Source organism: Nerophis ophidion, linkage group LG05 (genome assembly GCF_033978795.1).
Source record: "Nerophis ophidion isolate RoL-2023_Sa linkage group LG05, RoL_Noph_v1.0, whole genome shotgun sequence".
Lineage (NCBI taxonomy): Eukaryota > Metazoa > Chordata > Actinopteri > Syngnathiformes > Syngnathidae > Nerophis > Nerophis ophidion.
This window is the reverse complement of record NC_084615.1, coordinates 29673219-29685595: the sequence shown is the minus strand read 5'-3', so window position 1 is coordinate 29685595 and position 12377 is coordinate 29673219. Positions and strand designations below refer to the sequence as shown.

The 12377-nt window shown below is 41.0% G+C and overlaps 1 protein-coding gene across 4 annotated transcripts in view; it reads left to right on the top strand.

Annotated features, from left to right (window-relative positions):
• Window positions 1–12377, top strand: part of acss1 (acyl-CoA synthetase short chain family member 1) — a 42227-nt gene that overhangs the window by 19589 nt on the left and 10261 nt on the right. For all 4 annotated transcript variants that reach the window (XR_009806788.1, XM_061900472.1, XM_061900469.1 and 1 more), the window contains exons 6-8: window positions 337–484; window positions 638–775; window positions 10160–10252. Coding sequence is in view for 3 of the 4 variants with exons in the window: in XM_061900472.1 (XP_061756456.1) it covers window positions 337–484; window positions 638–775; window positions 10160–10252 (379 nt within the window). In the remaining variant the exon portion in view is untranslated. The remainder of the gene's footprint in view (window positions 1–336; window positions 485–637; window positions 776–10159; window positions 10253–12377) is intronic.

Genomic DNA, 12377 nt, shown 5'->3' with positions numbered 1-12377 from the left:
CAGGGCAGCTGTGGCTATTGATGTAGCTTACCACCACCAGATGTCAATGAATGTTGAGTCCCACTTCTCCGTGAGCGCGTTGAGTGTTTAGAAAAGCGCAATATAAATCGAAGTTATTATTATCATTATTGTTATCATAGGACCGTAGAGCAACCGGTAAATTGAGGGCTTTGTGTTCTGTCTCAGCTCCTTTTTCACTACGACGAATCGATAGAGGGTCCCAATCACGACCGGAATCATTTCTACCAACAATAAATGTGTTTATGCTGACATGTGTTGTCGTATTGTTAGCAATAGTTAACTAAAAAGAGTTCTTGTGTGTTCTCTCCACTGCAGTATGTCTTTGACTACAATGATGGCGACGTATTTGGCTGTGTGGCCGACATCGGTTGGATCACAGGACACAGTTACAGCGTGTACGGACCCCTGGCCAACGGCGGGACCACCGTGCTGTTTGAGAGCACGCCAGTTTACCCCGACCCAGGTATAACAGCTGCGGATTACTGCGCTTAAGCCTGACGTGGCCATCACAACGTGAGCTAAAATTAGCATCCGGGTCTGCACTTCAGTAATAATCTGTGGCACACAGCTGCACGCCGTCCTGATCTGTGCTCATGATGCCGGCTTGTGTTGGCAGGCAGGTACTGGGAGATGGTGGAGAGGCTTAAAATCAACCAGTTCTACGGCGCCCCCACAGCCATTCGCCTGCTTCTCAAGTACGGCGACGAGTGGGTACACAAGTACGACCGCTCCAGCCTCAGAACACTCGGATCCGGTATGAAAAGCAGTTTTATAGCAGAGTGAAGATTGCTTTAATTTATGTTTCCTCCAATAGTTGCCTCCATTGTAATTGACACTAGGGATGGGGGATATGGCGTAAAATCTGTATGTCACAATATTTTATTAATCTATCCATTTTCTACCGCTTGTCCCTCTCAAGTCATGGGGGGCTGAGGCCAGTGCACTCAGGCGGATGGCAGGGTACACCCAAAACCAGTGGTCCCCAACCACCGGGCCGCAGAATAATTTTTTATTAATTTTTAATTATTATTTATTTTTTTTAATTATTAAATCAACATAAAAACACAAGATACACTTACAATTAGTGCACCAACCCAAAAAACCTCCCATTTTCATAACAAAGAAAAAAAAAAGCAGGGAGAAATTATCAAGCGTTGACTGGTGCGCATCTACAAAAAGGTTGGGGACCACTGCCGTAGACCACTGGCCACCTCATCGCAGGGCCAACACAACATTCACACATTATTTGGTATGTAAATGTTAATAGAAGCATTTCAAAAAAGGTTTCAAGGCTCCTAATTTGGCTGCTGATGTATGCTGTAATAATGCAACATTTCCAGTTGGATTATTTTCTCTAAACTATTATTAATCTACAAAACCCAAAACTAGTGAAGTTGGCACGTTGTGTAAATGGTAAATAAAAAAAGAATACAATGATTTGCAAATCCTTTGCAATTTATATTCAATTGAATACACTGCAAAAAAAAGATATTTAATGTTCGAACTGAGAAACTTCATTTTTTTTGCAAACAATCATTAACTCAGAATTTAATGGCAGCAACACATTGCAAAAAAGTTGGCACAGGGGCATTTTTACCACTGTGTTACATGGTCTTTCTTTTTAAACGTTTGGAAACAGAGGAGACCATTTTTTGAAGCTTTTCAGGTGGAATTATTTCCCATTCTTGCTTGATGTACAGCTTAAGTTGTTCAATAGTCCGAGGTCTCCCTTGTGGTATTATAGGCTTGATAATGTGCCACACATTTTCAATGGGAGAGATTTGTCTGCACTACAGGTAGGCCAGTCTAGTACCCGCACTCTTATACTATGAAGCCATGCTGTTGTTACATGTGCAGGATGTGGCTTGGCATTGTCTTGCTGAAATAAGCAGGGGCGTCTATAAAAAAAGACGTTGCTTGGATGGCAACATATGTTGCTCCAAAACCTGTATGTACCTTTCAGCATTAATAGTGCCCTCACAGATGTGTAAGTTACCCATGTGTTGGGCAATAATACACCCCTATACCATCACAGATGCTGGCTTTTGAACTTTGCGCCTAGAACAATCCGGATGGTTATTTTCCTCTTTGGGCCAGAGGACACAACGTCCACAGTTTCCAAAAACAATTTGAAATGGGGACTCATCAGACCACAGATCACTTTTCCACTTTGCATCAGTCCATCTTAGATGAGCTTGGGCGCAGCAAAGTCAGCGGTGTTTCTGGGTGTTGTTGATAAATGGTTTTCTCTGTGCATTGTAGAGTTTTAACTTGCACTTACAGATGTAGCGACCAACTGTAGTTACTGACAGTGGTTTTCTGAAGTGTTTTTGAGCCCATGTGGTGATATCATTTACACACTGATGCCGCTTTTTGATGTGCCTGAGGGATCGAAGGTCATGGGCATTTAGTGTAGGTTTTTGGCCTTGCTGCTTACGTGCAGTGATTTCTCCAGATTCTCTAAACCTTTTGATGATATTACGGACCGTAGATGGTTAAATCCCCAAATTCCTTGCAATAGCTGGTTAACAAATGTTGTTCTTAAACTTTTGGACAATTTGCTCACGCATTTGTTCACAAAGTGGTGACCCTCACTCCATCCTTTTTTGTGAGTGACTGAACATTTCATGGAAGCTGCATTTGTATGCAATCATAGCACCCACCTGTTCCCAATTAGCCTGTTCACCTGTGGGATGTTCCATATAAGTGTTTGATGAGCATTCATCAACTTTCTCTGTCTCTTTTGCCACTTGTGCCAGCTTTTTTGAAACATGTTGCAAGCATCAAATTCCAAACGAACTAATATTTGCAAAAAATAACAAAAGTTTACCAGTTCGAACGTTAAGTATCTTGTCTTTGAAGTCTATTCAATTGAATATAAGTTGAAAAGGATTTGCAAATCATTGTATTCTGTTTTTATTTAGCATTTACACAACGTGCCAACTTCACTGGTTTTGGGGTTTGTACTTTATAATTTTTAGTACCGGGTTACTTGGTGTTGTAACCTGGTTGTACCTACACTTCTGTTCAAATGTAATAGGTACTTTTTCTCCTGTTGTTTCCATTCTTTACAGCAGTTTTGGGTGATACTACAAACATAAAAGTAGTTACACGGGCAGTATTGTACTCATTTTCAAGATCATCTTTGATCACAATTACAATCAGACAAAAACACAGGATTCAGGATTTACATTTTTATTTTTTATTATTGGCTCTGATTTAAATCATTTGTTTTTTGCTCTTAAAGTCTTCCTGAGTTTGTAAACAATAGTTTGTGAACAATAAAAAAAAAAAAAAGACGACAACACATTTTTTCTGCAAAAAAAATAAATAATTTTAATTACTGTAGTAACGGCCATATACAATTCTATACTTGTTAATGCTGCTGTTGATATTTTTGCCCAGTCCACCTTGTTTTACATTTAAGAGCTCTCGGTTGCGGTTAGCATATTTTCCTACAGTGTGTAGTGTAGCATTTTGTGCTATTCCCTTTCCTTCAGATACTTTAGAGAGCAACATTTGACCATGTCAAATATCTTGAGTGTTAAACATTCTTGGCCAATAGGAGAAATATAATCTTAGAGAAAAATGTGATTTAAAACATTTTTATGCACGTACAACACTTAAGACCATCAGTATATCAGTATGTGGATTTCAATTATGGAATGGATTAAGCAAAGAAATCAAACAATGTACTAATATGATCCCCTTTGAGAAACTCTTCAAACTTAAAGTGTTTACAAAGTATAAACCATGATAAATATTCAATCAATCAATCAATGTTTATTTATATAGCCCCAAATCACAAATGTCTCAAAGGACTGCACAGATCGTTACGACTACGACATCCTCGGAAGAACCCACAAAAGGGCAAGGAAAACTCACACCCAGTGGGCAGCGAGAATTCACATCCAGTGGGACGCCAGTGACAATGCTGACTATGAGAAACCTTGGAGAGGACCTCGGATGTGGGCAACCCCCCCAGCGAGCGGGTCTAACATGATACTGTGAAAGTTCAATCCATAGTGGCTCCAACACAGCCGCGAGAGTTCAGTTCAAAGCGGATCCAAGACAGCAGCGAGAGTCCCGTCCACAGGAAACTATCCCAAGCGGAGGCGGATCAGCAGCGTAGAGATGTCCCCAACCGATACACAGGCAAGCGGTCCATCCTGGGTCCCGACGAGCGGTCCATCCTGGGTCTCGAATCTGGACAGCCAGTACTTCATCCATGGTCATCGGACCGGACCCCCTCCACAAGGGAGGGGGGGACATAGGAGAAAAAAGAAAAGAAGCGGCAGATCAACTGGTCTAAAAAGGAGGTCTATTTAAAGGCTAGAGTATACAGATGAGTTTTAAGGTGAGACTTAAATGCTTCTACTAAGGTAGCATCTCGAACTGTTACCGGGAGGGGATTCCAGAGTACTAGAGCCCGAATGGAAAACGCTGTATAGCCCGCAGACTTTTTTTGGGCTCTAGGAATCACTAATAAGCCGGAGTCTTTTGAACGCAGATTTCTTGCCGGGACATATGGTACAATACAATCGGCAAGATAGGATGGAGCTGGACCGTGTAGTATTTTATATGTAAGTAGTAAAACGTTAAAGTCACATCTTAAGTGCACAGGAAGCCAGTGCAGGTGAGCCAGTACAGGCGTAATGTGATCAAACTTTCTTGTTCTTGTCAAAAGTCTAGCAGCCGCATTTTGTACCAACTGTAATCTTTTATTGCTAAACATGGGGAGACCTGAAAATAATACGTTACAGTAATCGAGACGAGACGTAACAAACGCATGGATAATGATCTCGGCGTCTTTAGTGGACAAAATGGAGCGAATTTTAGCGATATTACGGAGATGAAAGAAGGCCGTTTTAGTAACGCTTTTAATGTGTGACTCAAAGGAGAGAGTTGGGTCGAAGATAATACCCAGATTTTTTACCGAGTCACCTTGTTTTATTATTTGGTTGTCAATGTTAAAGTTGTATTATTAAATAGAGGTCGGTGTCTAGCAGGACCGATAATCAGCATTTCCGTTTTTTTGGCGTTAAGTTGCAAAAAATTAGCGGACATCCATTGTTTGATTTCATTAAGACAAGCTTCCAACTGACTACAGTCCGGCGTGTTGGTCAGCTTTAGGGGCATGAAGAGTTGGGTGTCATCAGCATAGCAGTGAAAGTTAACACCGTATTTGCGTATGATGTCACCTAGCGGCAGCATGTAGATACTGAAGAGTGCAGGGCCAAGGACCGAACCCTGGGGAACTCCACACGTTACCTTAACATAGTCCGAGGTCACACTGTTATGGGAGACGAACTGCACCCTGTTAGTAAGATAGGAGTTAAACCAAGACAGGGCTGAGTCTAACATACCAATTCGTGTTTTGATACGCTGTAATAAAATATTATGATCGACGGTATCGAAAGCAGCGCTAAGATCGAGGAGCAGCAACATAGATGACGCATCAGAATCCATCGTTAGCAATAGATCATTAGTCAATTTTGCGAGGGCTGTCTCAGTAGAGTGATTTGCCCTGAAACCGGATTGAAAGGTTTCACATAGATTGTTAAACGCTAAGTGTTCATTTAGTTGCTCTGCAACAATTTTTCCGAGGATTTTCGAAATAAAGGGAAGGTGAGACACCGGTCGGTAGTTTACCATGAGGTCAGGATCGAGGTTAGGTCTTTTACGGAGAGGATGAATAACTGCTTTTTTGAATGCTAGGGGAACAGTCCCCGAGGAAAGTGATAAGTTTATAATATTTAGCACTGATGGACCTAATAATACAAAAAGCTCCTTGATAAGTTTCCCAGGAAGTGGGTCAAGTAAACATGTTGTTTGTTTTATTCCATTTACACGTTGAAACAATTCTTCTAATGTTATTTCATCAAAACGAGAGAAACTATTTTGGATATTTGCAGTATCCGCCTTATATACAGTCGTATCTGTGTTACCATAACCCAGTTGTAGCTGGGACGCATTGTCTTTAATCTCCTTTCCAATAAGTTCAATTTTCTTATTAAAGAACTTCATAAAGTCATCTGCCGAATGGGTGGAGCTACTGGAAGGAGTCCCTTGTTGGGTTAGCGATGCTACTGTACTAAACTAAAATTTTGGATCGTTTTTATTAATGCGGATGAGATTTGAGTAATAATTAGTTTTAGCTAAGGTAAGCATGCGTTTATAAGTTATTAAACTATCACTCCATGCTTGATGGTGCGCCTCAAGTTTAGTCGTGCGCCATTTGCGTTCCAGCTTTCTACATAATAATTTCTGAGCTCTAGTTTCTTCAGTAAACCATGGCGTATGCCTTTTTGGAGCCTTTTTTAACTTCAGCGGTGCTATACTATCAATGGTTTCGCGCAGGGCGTTGTTAAAGTTGTTAGTGAGGTTATCAATAGAGCCCACATACTTTGGGAATGGTGCCATTACTGAGGGCAGTAGGCCAGCAAGAGTCGTCGTTGTGGCAGCATTAATGTTGCGGCTGCTGTAGCAATTATTATTATTATTAGCTTGCCGAACATGAGTCTGAACTTCGAATTTTATAAGGTAATGATCGAACATTACTTTAGTATACGGGAGTATCATAACTTTGGAAACGGTGATACCTCTGACAAGCACTAGGTCTATCGTATTACCGCTGCGATGCGTCGGTTCATTTATTATTTGTGTAAGACCACAGCTATCAATTATAGTCTGGAGTGCCACGCACGGTGGGTCCAATGGGGTATTCATATGGATATTAAAGTCCCCCATTATAATTATATTATTGGCGTGCGTGACTAGATCAGCAACAAACTGTGAGAATTCACTAATAAATTCTGAATAGGGCCCTGGGGGGCGGTAGATAACAGCCAGGCACAGGCACAGAGGCAGCGGTGTGGCAGACTTCATAGAAAGCACCTCAAACGATTTATATTTATTATTTAAGTTAGGACTAAAGTTAAAGTTTTCCTTGTATATTAGTGCGACCACCCCTCCCCTTTTAAGGGGATGGGCAATATGCGCATTCGTATAGTTAGGAGGGGATGCCTCATTTGTCGCAAAAAAGTCGTCTGGTTTAAGCCAGGTTTCGCTAAGACCGATGACGTTAAGGTTGTTGTCTCTAATGACCTCATTAACTAATAACGTTTTGGGAGACAAAGATCTGATGTTTAGAAAGCCCATATTATAGGTAGTGGGCTGTTTTAGGGAGTTGTTGATAAAATTATCCGTAGTAAGAATATTAATAATGTTGCGTTTATTATGCGCAGTGTACTTAAAATAATTACGACCATATCTAGGAATTGATATGACGGGAATTTTCAGATTGTCTACTTGGTGCTGCGATAAACTGAACGCATCATAATTTTCCACCTCAGTAAAACGCATGTCTAACTCTGACGTAGTCATAGTCATAGCAGAAAAACCATTATGTGAGTTGTGTATTATTCTACGAAAATTGCTATGTGTACAGGGATCATCCAGCCTGGCGCTGGCTAGTTCTAACTTAACTGACTCCATACCCAGGCTAGCAGGCTCTGTAATTGCCTGTGACCGGGCTTGCTCTAGTGCAGTTAGTCAAATGTGGCTCAATGCGAAATCTATGTTCCGAGACAAGAGGATAGCGCCTTCCTGGTTAGGGTGAAGGCCGTCTCTCCTCAGCAAGCCAGGTTTGCCCCAGAAAGAGGGCCAATTATCAATAAACGTAAATCCCTGTTGTCTACGGAAGCTATCCAGCCATTTGTTAAGAGAGACTAATCTGCTATATCTCTCATCATTGCCTCTCCCAGGCAGGGGGCCAGAGACAATTACTCGATGCCTGGACATCTTTCTAGCGAGATTACAAGCCCTGGCTATGTTTCTCTTTGTAATCTCTGATTGTCTCATCCTAACGTCATTGGAGCCAACGTGTATTACTATATTCGCATAACTAGTGGTGCGGTTAGCCTGTCGTACGTGTATTATTCTGAATTTTTCCATCCATCCATTCATTTTCTAGATAATTTTACTCATCTAACCAAATGAAATATAATTTACTTCACCAATTATTATTTATTTTTAATGTTTTTAGGTATGGAGTTTATTTTAAGAAAATTAAGTGAACTAAGTGAACTGTTGTGTAAAGGAAAAGGGGTAGGATTAAATAAGCTCTGCTTCTTTCTACTCCTTTTCGAACATGTTGAATAGAGAAACTGGAAATAGTGCTAGCTGATTCTGATAAGAAACATAGTTTATTTGGCAACTCAGAAGTGGCTTTAAAGTTAAAGTACCAGTGATTGTCACACACATACTAGATGTGGAGAAATTATTCTCTGCATTTGATCCATCACCCTTGATCACCCCTTGAGGGGTTAGGGGAGCAGTGGGCAGCAGCGGTGCCGCGCCCGGGAATCATTTATGGTGATTTAACCCCCAATTCCAACTCTTAAGACTAAGTGCTTTAGTATGACTCGGCCGGGATTTGAACTCACGACTCACCGAACTCAGGGCGGACACTCTAACCACTAGGACACTGAGTAGGTTACAACATAGAGGGACATTAGCCGCTAGGAAGAATGCTACATTGCGTTGAGGATGCGTTCGTTCATTTGTTGCTGTTAAATTTGCGGCACACAGCTAGAATATGTCATCATCAATGTGCATTTCCATGATACAATAGTATTTAAAGCTATACTTAAGCATTTGTATGTACAGTACACTTACTGTAAGCATATACAGCATATTGTCTATACTGCCTAACACCAACAACACCATCAATAAAAAAAAAATATTTAGCTTATTTTCTTTTCAGAAAAACAAGAGATGCCATGAGATGGATGATGTACCACCATCTACCTGCACATGCATACAGTGGGGCAAAAAGTATTTAGTCAGCCACCGATTGCGCAAGTTCTCCCACTTAAAATGACGACAGCAGAAAAACAGCCCCCCAAGCATGATGTTTCCACCCCCATGCTTCACAGTAGGTATGGTGTTCTTGGGATGCAACTCAGTATTCTTCTTCCTCCAAACACGACAAGTTGAGTTTATACCAAAATGGATACATGGATGATACAGCAGAGGATTGGGAGAATGTCATGTGGTCAGATGAAACCAAAATATAACTTTTTGGTATAAACTCAACTTGTCGTGTTTGGAGGAAGAAGAATACTGAGTTGCATCCCAAGAACACCATACCTACTGTGAAGCATGGGGGTGGAAACATCATGCTTGGGGGCTGTTTTTCTGCTAAGGGGACAGGACGATTGATCCATGTTAAGGAAAGAATGATTGGGGCCATGTATCGTGAGATTTTGAGCCAAAACCTCCTTCCATCAGTGACAGCTTTGAATGGTTGACCAAATACTTATTTTCCACCAAAATTTACAAATAAATTCTTTAAAATTCCTACAATGTGAATTCCTGGATATTTTTTCAGATTCTGTCTCTCACAGTTGAAGTGTACCTATGATGAAAATTACAGACCTCTGTCATCATTTTAAGTGGGAGAACTTGCACAATCGGTGGCTGACTAAATACTTTTTTGCCCCACTGTACATGGCATCTGTAAACATTCTGAAGAGTTCTAAGAGAATTAAAGCTGTATTTCTATCCTTTTTATGGAAGAAAATGATGTAATAAATACATATGTTTATAAATAGATATTTCTCTTTTTCATTAGTATAATAAACTCTAAATTTGAATAAATAAAAACTACTTGAGGAAATACATTATTTTATTTTCAGGCCCCATGGGTGTTGTTGATACAGATTGGAGGATTCATTTCAATATTTTTTTAATATTTGTTTTATTTATTCTAACATTTTTTATATTTATTTTATAACGACACATGTATTATTATAGAATATTAATTAATATTATAATTAATATTTACAGGACACTCATTCACTAAAAGGTCATTAGGATTCTTTGTATACCATTTCTTGCTCCTGCTGCAAAGGAAAGTCGCTAGAGGAATTTTCTCCAACACACACACACATTCATACATGCACGTAGTCCATACTTAAAACAGCATGGAATGTCGAGCCAGGGTGGCTAACTCGCCCTAGTAATGTCACACACACCCAAACACACCCACATAGTTCTAGTCTCAGCAGGTGGTGGTTCACCTCTCACGAGAGTGGGCTGGAACAATATGGCAGTCTTGTGCTCTTTTGTGCAGTGGGCGAGCCCATCAACACTGAGGCGTGGGAGTGGTACCACACTGTGGTGGGAGAGGGACGCTGTCCTGTGGTGGACACCTGGTGGCAAACAGGTAAGCAAGGGAAGGTGGTTGCATGAGGTTGAATTGATACGTTATATCTGTTGGCGTACATTCAAATATCCTCATAGTGGTATTGTCATTAAACACATGGTCAAGGACAATTTGTCAGACAACTAATAGTACACAATACACTGTAGCTCGGCATGCTTTAACAAATACACACTTCAGTGTGTACAATATGTGTCACAAGTTTTAGCACTCTTTTTTTTTGGAAGGGAGTAAAAACTTTCTTGGCTATGAAGCGCAGAGTATCCTCTTCACGCAAGTCGTCAGCAAAAAGGTTATTTAAGTGTGGCGAGTCAGTTAGTGTTGAAGCCAGAAGTATAGTTTCCAGCAAAAGCAGTGTTACATAAGATGAGGAATGTGTGTGCACGTACATACATAATGTGCACGTGCACGCCAATGTTCCTCCTCTTGCACACGTGTGAGCAGAGCTATTATTCATGCAAGTTCTGGAGCTCCAGATTTTGTTCTTTTTACTACAAAACCCAAAACCAATGAAGTTGGCACGTTGTGTAAATCATAAATTGAAACAGAATACATCCATCCATCCATCCATTTTCTACCGCTTACTCCCTTTTGGGGTCGTGGGGGGCGCTGGCGCCTATCTCAGCTACAATCAGGCGGAAGGCGATGAGGTGGCGACTTGTCCAGGGTGTACCCTGGACTGTTTACAGCTACAATCGGGCGGAAGGGCGAGGTGGCGATGTTTTCCAGTTTGAACATTAAATAGCTTGTCTTTGCAGTCTATTCACTTGAATATAAGTTGAAAAGGATTTGCAAATCATTGTATTCTGTTTACAGCTACAATCGGGCGGAAGGCGGGGTACACCCTGGACAAGTCGCCACCTCATCGCCTTCCGCCCGATTGTAGCTGAGATAGGCGCCAGCGCCCCCCGCGACCCCAGAAGGGAGTAAGCGGTAGAAAATGGATGGATGGATGGATGTATTCTGTTTCTATTTATGATTTACACAACGTGCCAAATTCACTGGTTTTGGGTTTTGTAGTAAAAAGAACAAAATCTGGAGCTCCAGAACTTGCATGAATAATTCCGTTTACAGCTACAATCGGGCGGAAGGCGATTAGGTGGCGACTTGTCCAGGGTGTACTGCGCCTTCCGCCCGATTGTAGCTGTAAACAGAATACAATGATTTGCAAATCCTTTTCAACTTATATTCAAGTGACTGCAAAGACAAGCTATTTAATGTTCAAACTGGAAAACTTTGTTATTTTTTGCAAATATTAGCTCATTAGGAATTGGATGCCTGCAACATGTTACAAAAAAGCTGACACAAGTGGCAAAAAAGACTGAGAAAGTTGAGGAATGCTCATCAAACACTTATTTGGAACATCTCACTGGTGAACAGGCTAATTGGGAACAGGTGGGTGCCATGATTGGGTATAAAAGCAGCTTCACAAACAAGGATGGGGGGAAGTTCAGCACTTTGTGAACAAATGCATGAGCAAATTGCCCAACAGTTCAAGAACAACATTTCTCAACCAGCTATTGCAAGGAATGTAGGGATTTCCCCTTCACAGTCTGTAATATCATCAAAAGGTTCAGAGAATCTGGAGGAATCACTGTACATGCAAGGCTGAAAACCAACATTGAATGAATGTGACCTTTGAGCCCTCTGGCGGTACTGCATTATAAAGCGACATCAGTGTGTAAAGGATATCATCACATGGGCTCAGGAACACTTCAGAAAACCACTGTCAGTAACTACAGTTTGTCGCTACATAGATAGACAGATAGATATTATTTATTTATTCCTTCAGGAGAGTTCCTTCAGGAAAATTAACATTTTCAGCACAATCCTATTCAAGATCAATCATTACAGGGAGACAGAACAGGATCGCTGACGGGTCTGCCGACTTCCGGCGCCCCTTACAAAAAAGGTGAGATACAGGTAAACAAGGGGGGGGAGGATGGGCGAAAAAAATAAAAGATTAAAATAAAATAAGTAAGTGCAAGTTAAAACTCTACTATGCAAAGCGAAAAGCCATTTATCAACAACACCCAGAATGCCCCTGTGCTTCGCTGTGTAGAAGTGTTTTGTGGTCTGGCGAGTCCACGTTTCAAATTGTTTATGGAAACTGTGGACGTCATGTCCT